The sequence below is a fragment of the Lagenorhynchus albirostris genome, chromosome 6, assembly GCF_949774975.1.
Source record: "Lagenorhynchus albirostris chromosome 6, mLagAlb1.1, whole genome shotgun sequence".
Lineage (NCBI taxonomy): Eukaryota > Metazoa > Chordata > Mammalia > Artiodactyla > Delphinidae > Lagenorhynchus > Lagenorhynchus albirostris.
In genome coordinates, this window is record NC_083100.1 from 38,465,137 (window position 1) to 38,486,287 (window position 21,151).

At 36.1% G+C, this 21,151-nt stretch overlaps 1 protein-coding gene across 1 annotated transcript in view; it reads right to left on the reverse strand.

Annotated features, from left to right (window-relative positions):
- Positions 1 to 21,151, reverse strand: part of LOC132522203 (coiled-coil domain-containing protein 150-like) — a 69,747-nt gene that overhangs the window by 18,233 nt on the left and 30,363 nt on the right. Inside the window, exon 10 of the mRNA XM_060152402.1 lies at positions 5,891 to 6,016. Coding sequence (XP_060008385.1) covers positions 5,990 to 6,016 — 27 coding nt within the window. The 3' untranslated portion in view covers positions 5,891 to 5,989. The remainder of the gene's footprint in view (positions 1 to 5,890; positions 6,017 to 21,151) is intronic.

Sequence of the window (21,151 nt, forward strand, 5' to 3'; positions counted from 1 at the left end):
GAATATAGCCAATATTTTATAATAACTTTAAATGGAATATGATCTATAAAGTATTGAGTCACTCTGTTGTACACCTGAAACTAATGTAATACTGTAAATCATCTATACTTCAATAAAGAGAGAGAGAACATAGGCTTTCTACATTGGCAGCAAATGACCATGCATAAAATAATTATAATAAAGTTTTATACTGTCACAGAATGAGCCTTGGCTTCACAATTTTAGGTTTCAGTATTATATTATAGGTGTGTAGATAGAAGTCACCTGGATTTGAATGAGGGACCAAACTTAGGGAGGCTTAAAAACTTGTCCAAAGTTATAGAATTAGTAAATGACAGAGCTAAGTCCTCTCAAAATCCAGCAAAATTTAGCTTGACAACTGGCGTTAAAAAATTAGAAAACAAAAATCAAAAAATGAAATCTCATACCTGTAGTCTTCCCTTTTCATAGGCCAGTTTATTTTTACTCTCAGTAATTTTTCCCAAGACATTTTCCACCTGCTGTTGGGCAAGCTGATAAAGCAAACACAGGTATCAGTACCTCTAGGCATAGAATGAATAATCATTTTCTTTCTTAAACAAGTATTTATACCCTTACTATTTCTAAAGTAATGAATCCAGGATTCATATTTATTCGCTATTGCTACCTCTTAGTCTGTCTTTAGACAGCTGATCATAGTGTAATATGAAACATGTAGAGAGACTGCTAATGAAAATATGAGTGCCTTAGGACTCACAGTTGTTCTTTGTTTCCTAATTCTCTTTTTGCTATGTCAAGTATTCCCTTGTAGTTGCAACCTAACCCAGATGTGGGGTGGTTTTATCAGTGGTTGCAGATATGCAATTTGTGGATTATATGCGGTCGGCCCTCTGTATCCACAGGTTCCACATCCACTGGTTAAACCAACTGTGGATCAAAAATATTCAGGAAAAATAAATTTCCAGTAAGTTCCAAAAAGCAAAACTTGAATTTGCCACACATGGGCAACTGACAACTATTTAAATAGCATTACATTGTGTTAGGTATTATAAGTAATCTAGAGATGATTTAAAGTGTATGGAAGGATGTGCATAGATTATATGCAAATATCACACCATTTTATATAAGGGACTTGAGCATCCACAGATTTTGGTATCTGGAGGGTCCTGGAACCAATCCCCCATAGTTACTGAAGGATGATTGTACTTATTTAAGACAATGGGAGCTACAAATGATCACAACCATTTGGTCAATAGCAGACACCTCAGTTACCATAGTAAAAGGCAGTAAAAAAAGAAAAAAACAAAAGAAATGTTTGTCGGAAACTCCAACATTGTTTGATCAAGTACTCAACACAATGTTATCTAGGACAAACATTACTGAAGTCTCTATATTTCATGAAATTACGTATTTAATCATTCAAACAGCCTTTAATAATGAGTTATTTTTTTTCCCTCAGACTTTGTCAGAGGAAGTAACTATAAAATAGTTTTCTCTTGATTAAATTTTGAACCTTACTGGTACTTCAGGAACACTATTAGTGACTGAATATAGAAGTTTTCACTTTCCATAATCAATTTCAGTGTTACATCTTAATAACAGGAAATACTGATATTTGCCATATGTCAAAATCATCTTCATAAGTCCATTGTAGGAATAATACACACACAAGCAGATGTGACTAAGAACACGAATTCTTAATCACATAGGCCAACCAGCTGCACTATGGGTCATTTCCAGTAAATTTTAAGTTCAAAGTCTTAATAATGTTGGTAAATATCCTAAGTTGACACAATCACTATTTCTGCTTTACATTTGCTTAATTTGTGAATAACAGAACAAAAGGGCCTTTTCAGCATTTAAAAGGGCCTTTTCAGCATTTAAAGCCAAAGAATTTAGATTTTTGTTTTATATTCAACTTTGGGCTAGTCTGTAAAGATGAAACCATGTATATTGGGATATTAATTTACACAAGAGACACTCCTCACTATCTCCAACATTGTTACAGCTATTCTTTACTCATCTCTTTGTAGTGCACTTTATTTCATTTTAAATATTGTGAATATTTTCCAAATAAAAGTAAAAACACATTCCAAACTAGATTACTGTATAACATGTAACTCATTTCTTCCTGTTCAAAATATTTTCATGATAGCATATATTCTGTTAAGAGGTCACATTAATCTGGAGCATTGTTTTCTCCTTGGTAGTTGTCTTGGCTAGAAGAATTAAGCCATTTTAGACATTCTAGACTTGATAAAAACCTATGGAAAAATTATAAGTAGTGATTAGTCCCACTGTAAAATTATGCATATTCATTTTAAAATTTATACCCAATATTAGATCAGTGGGTAATTAACTATTATGGCTATCTAGGCATTTGTCCTATCAGATCAATATTTATTTCATACCTACTTATACATATTCATACTTCCGGTTTTTTAAAGTTTCACTTTTTCAAAAAAAGTTTTTTAAATAGATCTTTATTGGAGTATAATTGCTTCACAATACTGTGTTAGTTTCTGTGTTAGTACAACAAACTGAATCAGCCATATGCATACATATGTCCCCATATCCCCTCTCTCTTGAGCCTCCCTCCCACCCTCCCTATTCCACCCCTCTAGGTCATCGCAAACCACCGAGCTGATCTCCCTGTGCTATGCTGCCGTTTTCCCACTAGCTATTTTGGTAGTGTATATATGTCGATGCTACTCTCACTTTGCCCCAGCTTCCCCCTCCCACCCTGTGTCCTCAAGTCCATTCTCTATGTCTGCATTTTTCTTTAAAGGAACTAATTTATTTATTTTGGCTGTGTTGGCTCTTCACTGCTGTGCGTGGGCTTTCTCTAGTTGTGCTGAGTGGGGGCCACTCTTCCTTGCGCTGCGCGGGCCTCTCATTGTGGGGGCCTCTCCCGTTGCAGAGCACAGGCTCCAGGCACGCAGGCCTCAGCAGCTGTGGCACACGGCCTCAGTAGTTGTGGCTTGCAGGCTCCAGAACAGGGCCCAGATGCTCCGCGGCATGTGGGACCTTCCCAGACCAGAGCTCGAACCTGTGTCCCCCGCATTGGCAGGCAGATTCTCAACCACTGAGCCACCAGGGAAGTCCCTCTATGTCTACATCTTTATTCCTGTCTTGCAACTAGGTTCCTCAGTACCATTTTTTTTTTTTTTTTTTAGATTCCATATATATGTGTTAACATATGGTATTTGTCTTTCTCTTCCTGACTTACTTCACTCTGTATGACAGACGCTAGGTCCATTCACTTTTAATCGTTGTGTGTTGCTCCCACTAAAGCAAAGGAAAGTATTTTTTTAAAGCATTCAGACCAATAAAGTATTGGTTTCAAAATAACCTAAGGAAAATGTAGACTGCTATCAATAAATAGGAGGCTAGTAATAATATATTATCATAACATTAGTCATCAATTAATTTTCTGTCTGTGGAAGACATACAGTCCTCCTTTACCACAATATTTTTCATTTTGGAAACTATGATGTAAAATCATCCCATGAATGCAACATTTGGGATTATGTTTTGATCAAGCCTTCAGCGGAAAATATATCACAAGGATGGCCAGTAATGCTACAAAAACAAAGCTACACCATAACCATAAAAGCTGAATTATTTAAAACTTAAAATTCAGTTCCAAGTCCTATAAATCAAAGTGCCCAATGTGTTGCAAAATGTAGGTATAGCTTACAAAAAGTCAAGAGCCAGATTTAACCAAAAATATGCTAGCTATTACAAATAAAAACACTCAAAAATAACTTTGCTTGCCTTCTTGGAATGTGGAAGGCTTTTTTTTTTTTTTTAAATAACTTGGGTCTCTCATAAAATGTGTCCAAAATTTTTTCAAATAATGGCACTTTTTTCCTCAATAAAATTCCCTCTTTTAGGCAAAGGCATAAAGAATTCTATTACTCTTTCAAATACACTTTTAAAATAATTTCCCCTTTTTGCCACCAAAGAAAACACTAATGCACTGGTAAGTGAAAACTAAGAAAAATCAAAATGTGATACTGTTTGACACAAAGTCACTTTATTTAAATTTATGACAAACAAAAATAAATTGTTCCAGTTGCTAAAGGAAAGTAGATGGTAAGGCAGTAACTTAAATTACTGTTTTCAGATTATTTAAATAGGCCCTGTACTTAAGAAAATTGATGGAACACCAGAAATTAGAGGGAGACCACTTAAATGAGTGAATATCTCAGATTCTGAGTTGTGGAATGAAGAACTCAATGTAACCTTTGCTTAAATAATCTTGGCAATATACTATAAAGATTATTAATATACAGAGCGAAACAGAAACTGGAGTATCACCTGAGAAACAGCATACAAAGAAAAATGCTAATGGTTAGAATATACATTTTAACTCAAGCACAAAAACATCACTCCTTGGAAAAGCAGGAAGCTAACACAGAAAGAATTATCTTAAGATATGAAAGGTAGGTTGATAAGGATCAACAGTAAGCCACAAAGTGATTTCTAAAATAATTTTAAACATCTGGGTAAGCTCTAAAAGTTAGCAGAAGCTGTTAGAAGGATACATAAAACCAAGAGATAGTAGCATCTTGGTAAAGCTGTTTTATAAGTAGATTGTTAAGTAGGAATTTTATTCAAAATGTTTATTTAACAACCAGTATGACATAGGCCCCCGCAAATGGAACCAACTCTGTCACCCTCACAAGTATACACTGACTGAATGCCACCCTAGTTTTGAGAAATACTACATTTAATACATTGTTTAATTTCAAGTCATTATAATCCTAGTTGTGTATGCAACTAATTCTACTTCTGTCTGGTGCTACCATTTGAAAATGTGTGTTTAAAATACAAATGAGAAGTGGGGCAAATAGTCATTTAACTTGAATCCAGGAATAATAACTTTTTCACATTTGGATCTTTTCTCATTGCATTTCCCTGCATGACTGCCTGTGGTAACGGACTTAAATTACACCATCATTCATAGCAAACAGACTTGTGGTTGCCAAGGGGGAGGGGAGAATGGGGGAGGGAGGGAGTGGGAGTTTGGGGTTAGCAGATGCAAACTATTATATATAGAATATATAAACAACAAGGTCCTACTGTATAGCACAGGGAACTATATTCAATATCCTGTGATACACCACAATGGAAAAGAATATTTAAAAATATAAAAGTATAACCGAATCACTTTGCTGTACAGCAAACATTAACACAACATTGTAAATCAACTATATTTCAATAAAAAATTTTAAAAATTACACAGTCATTAAAGTCTGAAATGGCAAACATAAACCTAAAATTAGGAAGTGTGAGAAAAAGAAGAAATGATATTTATACAAGTATACTGTATATGCTGGCCCTGTGAGGGGCACTTTACTCACAGTATGACATTTAATCCTCACAGCCTGGTAAGACAGACATGACCCTCTTTGTGCTCTACCGAATCAACATTTCTTAAACACTTATTTTGTATTAGGCGCTGTGGTAGGCAAGAGAGTATACAGATGAGTAACTACTCTTCTTGCATTAGAAGAGAGTGAAGGCAGATACATAAGCAGGTCAATTTCTAACTTAGTAGTTAGAAATGTAGTAACTATTTTGATATGGGTATGCACAGTAGAACCCCACAGTTAGGGGAGATCCCCTTGGCGCTGAAGGCCATAGAGGTTAAGAACTTGCCCAGGTCACACAGTAAATGGAGCCAAGCATTGTAACCAGGTCTGAATTTAAATCTGTGGTGTGGCATACACAACACACTCATATGTATATCTCTAAAAATCAGTAAGAGGTTATACTGGAGGGTAGTTTTTATTGAGAATTTCAAGTGTTAATTCTCAAAGAACAAAAATATACTGCCAGCATTGAATGGCAATAGGTTTAATAACATTGCTCGGATTGAAAAAAGAAAAAAAAAAGTTCTTACCTCTCAAGACTCATACAGCCAAGTGAAGCACTTCCAGGCAGGCTTGGTCAGAGAAGGTTCTATGCATAGACATATAAGCTGGAATTGAGGTATGGGATATCACTGGGAGACCTTAATCAAGAGGTGCTGTGGACAGGCAAGAATCAACATTGAGCAAATCACTTGCAAGACCCGTCAAAGTCACTAATAGGATAAGGCCACAGTCCTGCTCACTGGCAGTAAAGACATGAAAGAATCATGCAGACTGAGATATGGTGTTCCAGAGAGACCCAAACCAGGTGGGTGGATAAGCCCAGCTGAGGCCTGGCCAACAGGAAAGGACATGGATGAATCTTTAATCTTGGGGGAGGGAGGCATGGTTTGAGACAGTACCAGGAATTAGAGCTAATGCACCTTGCTGCTCTGATAGGAACTTATAAGCTTTCTTCTGAGACAGACAGTTGAGATACTAGGAATTCAATAAATGTTAGCAATGCTCTATGTGCTTTACATGTATTAACTTACTTAACCTCAACAACCTCCTAATAATAGTATGATTATCCCCATTTTGACAGATTAAGAAACTCAGGCTCCGAGAGGTTAAGGATCACACGCAAGGTCATAGACAAAATTGAAACATAGATAGTCTGGCTCTAAAGCCACGAAAATGTAAGAGTATTTATACATATATTTTTAATTTTTATTTATTTATTTTTGGCTGTATGGGGTCTTCGTTGCTACACACGGGCTTTCTCTAGTTGCAGTGAGCAGGGGCTACTCTTCATTGGGGTGCATGAGCTTCTCATTGCGGTGGCTTCTCTTTGTTGCAGAGCACAGGCTCTAGGCACGTGGGCTTCAGTAGTTGTGGCACGAGGGCTCAGCAGTTGTGGCTCGCGGGCTCTAGAACGCAGGCTCAGTAGTTGTGGCGCACGGGCTTAGTTGCTCTGTGGCATGTGGGATCTTCCTGGACCAGGGCTTGAACCCGTGTCTCCTGCATTGGCAGGCAGATTCTTAACCACTGCACCACCAGGGAAGTCCCAGGATTTCGATTTAGTCTCTGTAATTTTTTACAGTTGAAGTAATGAGCAGCTTATGACAGAGTTTGAAAGAATTTAGTTCCGATTAAGGCAGACTTCACATCAGCGCCTTCTTTGGAATTTTGAAAGATGATTTGCATGTTATAGAAGCAATGGCTAATTCTTTCTCAAGTATTCAGAAGCACATGGGAAACTTATTAGCTGTTTAACGTAACAATCATCTCTTTAAATCTCCTTCACCTGGAGATGTTTTAAGACTCCTACCGTTTATTTGTAATGGATTGACCTTGTCAAATAGTTTTTAGGAATCCAACTTACTATTGATTTCCTAATGGATGGAAGTGTCAGAAAGAGAAAAAAATACAAGTTTGTTCCTCACAATTTATGGAAAAGAAAATATTTTAAAACGTTAGAAATATTGGTGCTTTTCAGCATTATAGATACTCTGTGTAGGCAGACATTTAAAGGCTGTCTTAAACTCTTGTTTTCCTAAATCCTCTATTGTCTGAATACCATAGGGCTCTCTGACATATTTAGCCTGCATTATTCAGACTTGTGATAATTATCAAAAAAAAAAAAAAAGAAGAAGGAAACCCATCTCCTGATTTCTGATTGTTTTTTAAAACTCATAGTCATTAATTGCTACTTTAGACTGACTTTTAATACCCCCAATGGTAATCAGAAGTTGCTTGCTCAAGTTCTAGGGAAGCAATTTGATCTGCCAGTTGCTTATTCTTTTCCTCTAGAGTCTGCAGGTTGCAGGTTAATGCATTTATGTCTACCTTTAGACGAAAAAAGAGAAAAGAATTCTATGCCAGATCCAAAAATATTATATTGTTTTTAAAATGACATTTTTAACTGTAAAATAAATGGCATCTTATGAATATGTTTCACTGCTTTTTAGTTGTCTTTAGCCGGAGAGTTATTACAAATTGCATAGTGTACATTTACTAGAAGTGAAAGTCCTTCTGGTACTTGGTACTTATTTATATATTAACTCAAGCATATAAATATAGATGCAAAAATACTCCAAAAAATATTAGCAAAATGAATCCAGCAATATATAAAAGGATAACAAATCAGGACTAAGTGTAGTTTATTCCAGTAATACAAGGCTTGTTCAACATTCAAAATTAATTACTATAATTCACCACATCAATAGGCTATACAAGAAAAACCATATGACCATCTCAGTAGACACACACAGAAAAAGCATTTCACAAAATTCAAATTAATTTATGATAAAAACCCAGTAACCTAGAAATGAAAGGGAACCATCTCTATGTGATAAATTATGTCTGTAAAAACCTACAACTAGTATCAGTATTGGTGGAAGACTGAATGTTTTCCCCTAAGACTGGGAAAAAGGCAAGGATATCTGCTTTTTCCATTCCTATTCAGTATCATACGGGAGGCCTTAGCTGGTGCAACAAGGTAAGAAAAAGTAATAAAAAGCATAGAAATTGGAAAGGGAGAAATAAAACTGTCTCTACTTACAACAGACATGATAGTCTACATAGGAAATCCCAAAGAATCTACAAAAGAAATCCTAGAATAAGTGAGTTTAGTAAGGTTGAAGGATACAAGGTCAAATCAATTGTATTTCTATATATTAGCAACAAACAATTGGAAACTGATATTTCTTAAAAGTTCCATTTATAACAGTACCAAAATCCATGAAATTCTTAGGTACAAATCTAAGAAAAAAATATGTCCAATATTTGACATGCTGAAAATTACAGTATGCTGACAAGATAAATCAAAAGCCTAAATAAAATGGTGAGACTTACTGTGTCCCTGTATTAGGAAGATACAATATTGCTAAGATGTCAATTCTCTTTAATCCCAACTTAAATTGTGTGGGATAATTTACCAGTGTCCACCCTTTGGTGGGGTCTAGACTGTGAGGCTAAAAAAAAAATGCCCTGTAAGAAATGCTAAAGGGAGCTCTTCAGGCTGAAATAAAAGGGGATTAGATAATAACTGGAATCCACATAAAGAAATAAAGGGTACCAGAAAATGTAGCAACATAGGTACATGTAGAAGACATATAAATATGTAGTTTTTGTTTGTAACTCTGTTATGTATAAATCAAAAATATATAATAAAAGAAAGGTTAAGGGAATTAAAATAGTGCACCAGAAATATCTACTTAACACAAAGGAAGGCAGTACTGGAGAAACAGAGGAACAAATATCACATAAAACATACAAAAAAATAGTAAAGTAGCAGATGTAAATCCTACCTTATGGGTAATTATGTTAAATATTAATGGATTAAACACTCCAACTAAGAAGCAGAGACAGGCAGAATAAATTTTTTTAAAGACCCAACTGTATGCTGTTTATAAGAGACACACTTTAGATCCAAAGACACAAATGGGTTGAAAATAAAAGGATGGAAAAAGATATATGATGTAAACAGTAATCTGAAAAGAGCTGGAGTGGCTACACTAACATGAGACAAAGTAGATATTAAGACAAAAATCTGTGAGATAAAGAAGGACATTATATACTGAAAAAAGGATCAACCCATTAAGAAGATAACATTTATAAATGCATTTGCATCTAACAACACAACCCCAATGAAGCAAAAACAATACAGCAATAACTGACAGAATTGAAGGGAGAAATAACAATTCAACACTAACAGTCAAAGACTTAATATCCCTCTTTCAATAATAGGTGGAACAGTTAGATGATCAATGAAGAAACAACTGATGACTTGAACAACACTATAAAGCAACTGGACCTAACAGACATCTTTAGAACACTCCTCCAAACAATAATAGAATACACATTTTTCTCAAGTGCACATGAAGCATGCTCTAGGATATACCACATGTTAAACCATAAAACAACTCTCAATAAATTTGAAAGGACTGAAATTATATAAAGTATGTTCTCCAGCAACAATGAAATAAAATTAAATGAATAAAAGAAGGAAATTTGGAAAATTCACATATATGGGGAAATTCAACAACATATTTCTAAATAACCAATGGGTCAAAGAGGAAATTACAAAGGAAATTAAAGAATATTTTGAGATGAATGAAAATGAACATATAACATGATAAACAAAATGTATGGTATGCAGCTAAGGTGGTGCTTAGAGGGCAATCTGTAGCTGTATAAACTTATATTTAAAAAAAGAGAAATATCTCATATCAATAACCTAAGCATCCACCTTAAGAACCTAGAAAAAGGGGCTTCCCTGGTGGCGCAGTGGTTGAGAGTCCGCCTGCCGATGCAAGGGACATGGGTTTGTGCCCCGGTCCGGGAAGATCCCACATGCCGCGGAGCGGCTGGGTCCTTGAGCCATGGCCGCTGAGCCTACGCGTCTGGAGCCTGTGCTCCGCAACGGGAGAGGCCACAACAGTGAGAGGCCTGTGTACCGCAAAAAAAAAAAAAAAAAAAAAAAGAACCTAGAAAAAGAAAAGCAAACTCAAAGCAAGCAAAAGGAAGAAAATAATAAGGATTATAGCAGAAATAAAACAGGCTAGAAAAACAATAGAGAAAATCAGTAAAACCAGAAGTTAGTTCTTTGACAAGATCAACAAAACTGACAAACCACTGTGGTATTAACCAAGAAAAAAAAATAAAGAATACACAAATTGCTAAAATTAGAAATGAAAGAAGAGACATTATATTGAACTTCCAGAAATAAAAAAGGGGCTACTATGAACAACTGCATGCCAATAAATTACATAGCCTAGATGAAATGGACGAATTCCTAGAAAGACCCAAATGACTGAAACTCAAAAAAAAAAACACGTAGAAATATGAATTGAACTATAACAAATAAAGAGACTGGATCAATAATAATAATAATTAAAAACAAAACACTCCCCACAAAGAAAAACCTAGAACCAGACAGTTTCACTGTTGAATTCTACGAAACACTGAAAGAATTAACACGAATCCCTCACAAAGTCTTCTCAAAATAGAAGGAGAGGGAACACTATCAAATCATTTTAAGAGGCCAATATTATTGAATACCCTGATACCAAAACCAAAGACGTCACAAGAAAAAAACCCAAAAAAACTATGGGATAACCCTTATTAATATAGATTTTTAAATCCTCAGCAAAATAATAGCAAGCCAAATCAAACAACATATGAAAAGGTTTATACACCATGATCAAGTGAAATTTATCCCCCAAAGGAAAACTTGGTTCAACATTTGAAATCAATCAATGTAATACACCTTAGTAATAGAATAAAGGACAAAATCCACAAGATTATTCCAACAGATATAGAAAAAGCAACTGAACAAGTTCAACGTATTTTCATGATAAAAATTCCCAACAAACTAGGAATAGAAGGGAATTTCCTCATACTGATCATGGGCATTTAGGAAAAGCACACAGCTAACATCATACTTAATGGTGCCAAACTGAAAGCTAACCCTCTAAACTCAGGAACAAAACAAGGATGTCTGCTCTCATCACTTCTATTCAACCTCTCATGGCTGGAGGTTCTAGCCAAAGCAATTACACAAGAAAAAGAAACAAATGGCAACAAATTGGAAAGGAAAAAATAAAACTATCTCCATTTGCAAATGGCACAATCTTATATAGAGAAAATATATACTCTATTGTTAAGATCACAATACTCTCCAAATTGATCTACAGGATCAATACAAACCCTATCAAAATTCCAGCTCCTCTTTTTTTGCAGAAATGGGAAATCTGATCCTGAAATTCATATAGAAATGCAAGGATCCAGAATAGCCAGAACAATCTCAAAAAAAAATAAAGTTGGAGGACTCACACATCTCAGTTTTAAAACTTATTACAAAGCTACAGTAATCAAGACCATGTGGTACTGGCATATGTACGGTCATATATACCAATGCAATGGAATTGAGAGTCCAGAAATAAGCCCATGCATCTATGGTTAACTAGATTTTGACAAGGGAGCCAAGATCATTCAATAGAAAGAACAGTCTTCCAACAAATCGTCCTGGGATAACTGGATATCCACAGGCAAAATAATGAAGTTAAACCTCTACCTCATACCATATATAAAATTTAACACAAAATGGATCAAAGATCAAAATGTAGTCTGTAAAACTATAAAATTTTTAGAATAAAAAATGGGTGCAGGATGACAGTTGCAAGATGGGGGAGTAGAAGGACATGAGCTCACTCCTTCATACAAAAACACCAAAATCACAACTAACTGCTGAACAACCATAGACAATAAAACACTAGAACCTACCTAAAGAGATACCCTACATCCAAAGACAAAGAGGAAGCCACAACAAGATGGTAGGAGGGGCACAACTGCAATAAAATCAAATCCCATACCCACTGGGTGGGCGACCCACAAACTAGAAAGTAATTATACCTGAAAAGTTCTCCCACAGGACTGAAAGTCCAGAGCCCCATGTCAGCCTTCCCAGCGTGGGGGCCTGGTAAGAGGAGGAGGAGCCCCCAGAGAATCTGGTTTTGAAGGCCAGCGGGGTTTGATCGCAGGAATTCCACAGGACTGGGGAAACAGAAGCTCCACTCTTGGAGGGCACAGACAAGGTCTCATGTGCACCAGGACCCAGGGAAAAAAAGCAGTGACCTCATAAGAGACTGGGCCAGACCTACCTGCTAGTATTGGAGGGTCTCCTGGAGAGGCAGGGGAGGAGATGTGGCTCACTGCAGGTACAAAGACACTGGCAGCAGTAGTTGTGGGGAGTAATCATTAGCATGAGCGCTCCTGGAGGGAGGCTGCCATTTCCTCCCAATGACCTAGCCCCACCCAACAGTCTGTAGGCTCCAGTGCTGGGACGTCTCAGGCCAAACAACGAACAGGGCGGGAATACAGTCCCACCCATCAGCAGACAGGCTGCTTAAAGTCTTCCTGAGCATGGCCCTGCCCAGAGGGACAAGAACCAGCTCTACCCACCAGTGGGCAGGAAGCCTGCATAAGCCTCTTAGACAGCCTCATCCACCAGAGGGCAGACAGCAGAAGCAAGAAGAACTACAATCCTGCAGCTTGTCGAATGGAAACCGCAATCACAGAAAGTTAGACAAAATGAGACGGCAAAGGAATAGGTCCCAGATGAAAGAACAAGATAAAACACCAGAAGAACAACTAAGTGAAGTGGAGATAGGCCATCTACCGGAAAAAGAATTCAGAGTAATGATATCAAAGATGTTCCAAGATCTCAGGAAAAGAATGGAGGCACAGACTGAGAAGATACAAGAAATGTTTAAAAAAGACATCGAAGAACTAAAGACCAAACAGAGATGTACAATACAATAACTGAAACGAAAAATACACTAGAAGGAATCAATAGCAGAATAACTGAGGCAGAAGAATGGATAAATGAGCTGGAAGACAGAATGGTGGAAATCACTGCCATGGAGCAGAATAAAGAAAAAAGAATGAAAAGAAATGAAGACAGTCTAAGAGACTTCTGGGACAACATTAAATGCACCAACATTCACATTATAGGTCTCCCAGAATGAAAACAGAGAGAGAAAGGACCTTTGAAAATATTTGAAGAGATAACAGCTGAAAACTTCCCTAACATGGAAAAGGAAACAGTAACCCAAGTCCAGGAAGCAGAGACTCCCAGGTAGGATGAACCCAAGGAGGAATATGCCAGGACACACAGTAATCAAACTGACAAAAATTAAAGACAAAGAAAAGATATTAAAAGCAACAAGGGAAAAGCAACAAATAACATACAAAGGAATTCCCGTAAGGTTATCAAGTGATTTCTCAGCAGAAACTCTGCAGGCCAGAGGCAGTGGCAAGATATATTTAAAGTGATGAAAGGAAAGAACCTAAAACCAGAAATACTCTACCCAGCAAGGCTCTCATTCAGATTTGAAGGAGAAATCAAAAGCTTTATAGACAAGCAAAAGCCAAGAGAATTCAGCACCACCAGACCAGCTTTGCAACAAACGCTAAAGGAACTTCTCTAGGTGGAAAAGAAAAGGCCACAACTAGAAACAAGAAAATTATGAATGGAAAGCTCACCAGTAAAGGCAAACATACAGTTAATGTAGGAAATCATCTGCACACAAATATAATATCAAAACCAGTAACTGTGAGAAGAGGAGAGCACAAATGTAGGATATTGGAATTGCATTTGAAATTAAAAGACTAGTAACTTAAAGCAATCTTCTTTATATATAGGCTGCTATATCAAAAGCTCATGGGAACCATAAGCCGAAAATCTGCAATAGATACACACAAAAAAGAAAAAGGAATCGAAACACAACATTAAAGTTAGTCATCAAATCACAAAATAAGAGAACAAAAGAGGAAGGAAAGAAGAAAGATCTACAAAAACAAATCCAGGGAATTCCCTGGTGGCCCAGTGGTTAGGACTTGGCACTTTCACTGCCATGTCCCAAGTTCAATCCCTGGTCAGGGTACTAAGATTTCACAAAACAAGGGGTGCAGCCAAAAACACCCACAAAAAAACCAAAATCCAAAACAATTACGAAAATGGCAAGAGGAACACACATATTGATAATTACCTTAAATGTAAATGGAATAAATGCTCCAACCAAAAGACATGGAATGGCTGAATGGATACAAAAACAAGATCCGTATATATGTTGTCTATAAGAGACCCACCTCAGATCTAGGGACACAAACAGACTGAAAGTGAGAGGATGGAAAAAGATATTCCATGCAAATAGAAATCAAAAGAAAGCTGGGGTAGCCATAATCATATCAGACAAAATAGACTTTAAAATAAAGACTGTTACAAGAGATAAAGAAGGACACTACATAATGATCAAGAGATCGATCTAAGAAGAAGCTATAACAATTGAAAACATATATGTACCCAATATAGGAGCACTCCAATATATAAGGCAAATACTAACAGCCATAAAAAGAGAAATTGACAGTAATACAATAATAGTGGGGGACTTTAACACCCCACTTTCATCCAAGAACAGATCATCCAGACAGAAAATCAATAAGGAAACAAAGGCCTTAAATGACACATTAGACCAGATGGACTTAACTGATATTTATAGAGCATTTCATTCAAAAGCAGCAGAGTACACATTCTTCTGAAGTGCACATGGAACATTCTCCAGGACTGATCACAAAGCGAGTCTTGGTAACTTTAAGGAAACTGAAATCATATCAAGCATTTTTTCCAACCACAATGCTATGAGATTAGAAATCAACTACAAGAAAAAACTGTAAAAAACACAAACATGTGGAGGCTAAACAATATGTTACTAAACAACCGATGGATCACTGAAGAAATCAAAGAGGAAATAAAACAATACTAACAGACAAATGAAAACCAAACCACAATGATCCAAAATCTGCAAAAGCAGTTCTAACAGGGAAGTTTCTAGCAATAAAATCTTACCTTAGGAAACAAGAAAAATCACATATAAACAACCTAACCTTACACCTAAAGCAACTAGAGAAAGAACAAACAAAACCCAAAGTTAGTAGAAGGAAAAAAATTATAAAGATCAGAGAGGAAAGAAATGAAATAGAGACAAAGAAAACAACACAAAAGATCAATGAAACTAAAAGCTGGTTCTTTGAGAAGATAAACAAAATTGATAAACCTTTAGCCAGACTCATCGAGAAAAAGAGGGAGAGGGCTCAAATCAGTAAAATTAGATACGAAAAAGGAGAAGTTACAACAATCACCATAGAAATACAAAGGATCATAAGAGACTGCTACAAGCAACTATATGCCAATAAAATAGAAAACCTAGAAAAAATGGACAAGTTCTTAGAAAAATATAATCTCCCAAGACTGAACCAGAAAGATATAGAAAATATGAACAGGCCAACCACAAGCACTGAAATTAAAACTGTGCTTTATAAACTCCCAACAAACAGAAGTCCAGGACCAGATGGCTTCACAGGTGACTTCTTTCAAACGTTTAGAGAAGTGTTAACACTTATCCTTCTGAAACTATTCCAAAACACTGCAGAGGAGGGAACACTCCCAAACTCATTCTATGAGGCCACCATCACCCTGATACCAAAACCAGACAAAGATACCACAAAAAAGGAAAATTACAGGCCAATATCACTGATGAACACAGATGCAAAAATCCTCAACAAAATACTAGCAAATCAAATCCAACAATACATTAAAAGGATCATACACTACGATCAAGTGGAATTTATCCCAGGAATGCAAGGATTTTTCAGTATCTACAAATTAATCAGTGTGATACACCACATCAACAAATTGAAGAATAAAAACCATATGATCCTCTCAATAGATGCAGAAAAAGCTTTTGACAAAATTCAACACCCATTTATGATAAAAACTCTACAGAAAGTGGGCATAGAGAGAACCTACCTCAACATAATAAAGGCTGTATATGACAAACCTACAGCTAACGTCATACTCAACTGTGAATAGCTGAAAGCACCTCCCCTAAGATCAGGAACAAGACAAGGATGTCCACTCTCACCACTTTCATTCAACACAGTTTTGGAAGTCCTAGTCATGGCAATCAGAGAAGAAAAAGAAATAAAGGAACCCAAACTGGAAAAGAAGAAGTAAAACTGTCACTGTTTGCAGGTGACATGATACTATACATAGAAAATCCTAAAGATGCTACCAGAAAACTACTAGAGCTCATCAATGAATTCAGTCAATTTTCAGGATACAAAATTAATACACAGAAATCTGTTGCATTTCTATACACTAACAATGAGAGATCAGAAGGAGAAATTAAGGAAACAATCCCAATTACCATCGTATTAAAAGAATAAAACACCTAGGAATAAACTTACCTAAGGAAGCAAAAGACCATTATTCTGAAAACCGTAAGATGCTGATGAAAGAAATCAAAGATGACACAGATGGAAAGATATACCATGTTCTTGGATTGGAAGAATCAACATTGTCAAAATGACTATACTACCCAAGACAATCTACAGATTCGATGAAATCCCTACCAAATTACCAATGGCATTTTTCACAGAACTAGAACAAAAAATCTTAAAATCTGTATGGAGACACAAAAGACCCTGAATAGCCAAAGAACTCTTGAGAAAGAAAAATGAAGCTGGAGGAATCAGGCTCCCTGATTTCAGACCATACTACAAAGCTAGATAATCAAAACAGTATCATACTGGCACAAAAACGGAAATATAATTCAATGGAACAGGATAGAAAGCCCAGAAATAAACCACACACCTATCATCAATTAATCTGCAATAAAGGAGGCAAGACTATACAATGGAGGAAACACAGCCTCTTCAATAAGTGGCGCTGGGAAAACTGTATAGCTACATGTAAAAGAATGAAATCAGAACACTCCCTAACACCATACAGAAAAATAAACTCAAAAAGGATTAAAAACCTAAATGTAATACTGGACACTATAAAACTCTTAGATGAAAACATAGGAAAAACACTCTTTGACATAAACCACAGCAAGATCTTTTTTGACCCACCTCCTAGAGTACTGAAAATAAAAACAAAAATAAACAAATGGGACCAAATTAAACTCAAAAGCTTTTGAACAGCAAAAGAAACCATAAACAAAATGAAGACAACCCACAGAATAGGAGAAAATATCTGTAAACAATGCAACCAACAAGGGATTAGTCTTCAAAACATACAAACAGCTCATGTGGCTCAATACCAAAAAAATGACCCAATCAAAAAATGGGCAGAAGACCTAAATAGACATTTCTCCAAAGAAGACATACAGATCGCCAAGAGGTACACGAAAAGATGCTCAACACTGTTAATTATTAGAGAAATGCAACTCAAAACTACAATGAAATATCTCCTCACACCAGTCAGAATGGCCATTATCAAAAAGTCTACAAACAATAAATGCTGAAGAGGGTGTGGAGAAAAGGGAACCCTCCTACACTGCTGGTGGAAATGTAAATTGGTGCAGCCACTGTGGAGAACAATATGGAGGTTCCTTAAAAAACTAAAATTAGAACTACTATATGATCTAGCAATCCCACTCGTGGGCACATATCCGGAAAAAAACATGGTTTGACAGGATACATGCACCCCAATGTTCATTGCAGCGCTGTCTACAAGAGCCAAGACATGGAAGCAACCTAAATGTCCATCGACAGAGGAGTGGATAAAGAAGATGTGGTACATAAATATAATGGAATATTATTCAGCCATTGAAAAGAATGAAATAATGCCATTTTCAGCAACATGGATGGACCTGGAGATTATTATACTAAGTGAAGTAAGTCAGACAGAGAAAGACAAATATCATGATATCGCTTATATGTGGAATGTAAAAAAAAAAAAAAGATACAAATGAACTTATTTACAAAACAGAAACAGACTTAGAGAATGATCTTATCGTTATGGGGGGAAGGGTGGGGGAGGGGATGGATTGGGAGTTTGGGACTGACATGTACACACTGTTATATTTAAAATAGATAACCAACAAGGACCTACGGTATAGCACAGGAAACTGCTCAATATTCTGTAATAACCTAAATGGAAAAAGAATTTGAAAAAGAATAGGTACATGTATAACTCAATCACTTTGCTGTACACCTGAAACTAACACAACATTGTTAATCAACTATACTCCAATATAAAAACAAAACAAAACAAAAAGGTGTAAGTCTTTGTGACCTTGGATTAGGCAACAGTTTCTCAGATGTGACACTTAAAGCACAGGCAACCAAAGAATAAATTGATAAACTGGACTTTATAAAAATCAAAAACTTTAAAAAGAACCCACAGAATGGGAGAAAAATATCTGCAAGTCACATATCTGATAAGGGTCTACCATCCAAAATATATAAAGAACTCTTACAACTCAACAATTAAAAGACATTAAATAACCCACTTTAAAAATTGGTAAAGGATCTGAGTAGACAGCTCTCCAAAGAAGATATACAAATGGCCAATAAACACATAATAAGATGCTAAACATTATTAGCCATTAAGGAAATGCAAATCAAAACCAAAATGAGGTACCACTTTCACACTTACTAGGATGGCTATTATCAAAAAACAAAAAATAGGGCCTTCCCTGATGATGCAGTGGTTAAGAATCTGCCTGCTGATGCAGGGGACATGGGTTCGAGCCCTGGTCCAGGAAGATCTCACATGCCACGGAGCAACCGGGGCCGTGCGCCACAACTACTGAGCCTGCGCTCTAGATCCCACGTGCCACAACTACTAAAGCCTGCAAGCCTAGAGCCTGCGCTCCACAACAAGGGAGGCCACTGCAATGAGAAGCCCGCGCACCACAAGGAAGAGTAGCCCCCGCACGATGCAACTAGAGAGAGCCCACGTGCAGCAACAAAGACCCAACACAGCCAAAAATAAAATAAATTAAATAAATAAATAAATAACGTGTTGGTGAGGATGTGGAGAAACTGGAGCCCTTGTACACTGCTGGTGGGAAGAAAAAGTGGTTCAGCACCGTGGAAAACAGTCTGGTGGTTCTTCAGAAAGTTAAACATAAAATTACCATATGACCCTGCAATTCCACTCATAGCTATATATCTCAAAGATATGAAAACAGGTACTTACAAATACACATACAAGTGTTTATAGCAGCACTAATCACAACAGCCAAAAGGCAGAAACAATGCAAGCATCCATCAACAGATAAACAGATAAAGAAATTGTGGTATGTGTGTGTGTACATATATATACGTGTGTGTGTGCGTGTATACACACACACATACGTATATTGGGTTGGCCAAAAAATTCGTTTGGGTTTTCTATAAGATCTTACCAAAAACCCAAACGAACTTTTTAGCCAACTCAACACACAAACACACACAAAATGAATATTACTCAACCATAAAAAGGAATGAAGTACTGATACAAAAACATGGATGACCCTCAAAAACATTATGCTAAGAAGCCACATACAAAAGATCACATATTGTATGATTATCTTCATATGAAATATCCATAATAGGTAAATCCACAGAGACAGAACGCAGAGTGGCTGTCAGGGGCTGGGGGAAGGAGGGAATAAGGAGTGATTGCTTAATGGGTATGGGGTTTCCTTTTGGGGTATTGAAATGTTTTGGAACTAGACAGAGGTGGTGGTTGCAAAATATTGTGAATATTGTACTAAATGCCACTGAACTGTTCACTTTTAAATGGTTGATTTTATAGTGTGTGAATTTCACCTCAGTTAAAAAAAAGAACCACAATGAGATACTTCACACCTACTAGGATGGGTGTAATTTTTTTTTAAGTTTTTTTAAACAAGTTTAGGTGAGGACGTAGATAATGGAATGCTCATACATTGCTAGTGGGATTGTAAAATGGTGCAACTACCTTACTTGTAAAACAGTTTGGCAGTTTCTCAAAATGATAAACAGAGTTATCACATGACCCAGTAGTTTTGTTCCTGGAGAACTGAAAACATATGCTCACAAAAAGAATTGTACACAAATGTTCATAGCATTATTTTTAATAGCCAAAAAATGGAAACGGCTTAAATGTCTATCAACTGATGAATGGATAAATGAAGTGTGTTATATTCATGCAATATTATTCAGCCATAAAAGAAATGAAGTACTTATATACACTACAATATGGACAAACTTTGAAATCATCATGCTAGGAAGCCAGACCCAAAAGGCCACATACTGTTTGATTCTATTTACATGACGTGTCCAGAACTGACAAATCCATTGAGGTAGAAAGTAGAATAGTAGTTGCTAGAGGTGGGCAGGGGTAAATAGGGAGTGACTCCTAATGGGTACTAGGTTTCTTTTTAGGATGATAAAAAAGGTTCTAGAATAAGATAGTAGTGGTATTTGTGCAAACTTGTGAATATACTAAGAAATCACTAACTTGTATATTTGAAGAAGGTGAATTTATGGTATATTAATTATATCTCAATAATAAAAAGTACTGAAACAATCAGATGATCCACCTAAAAATAAATGAACCTTGGACTACATCTTGCATGATATACAAAAATTAACTTGAAGTGGATCATACACCTAATATTGAACAAAAAAGTTCTAGAGAACAAAGGAGAAAATCTATGTAAACTTAGATTAGGCAAAAATTTCTTAGCTACAACACAAAAAGTATCATCCATAAAATTTGAAAAATTGATAAACTGGACTTAATCAAAATATAAAACTTCTGCTCTTTAAAAGAGCATGAAAAGGCATAATATAGAAGAAAAGTAGGTAAAGCACATATAAAATTTGTTTATATACAAATAGTAATAACTATTACATGAGAAGTAATATGACACTATTTTTAAAGCTCTGAAAAATAAATTATAAGAAAACAAACAACTGAATTAAAA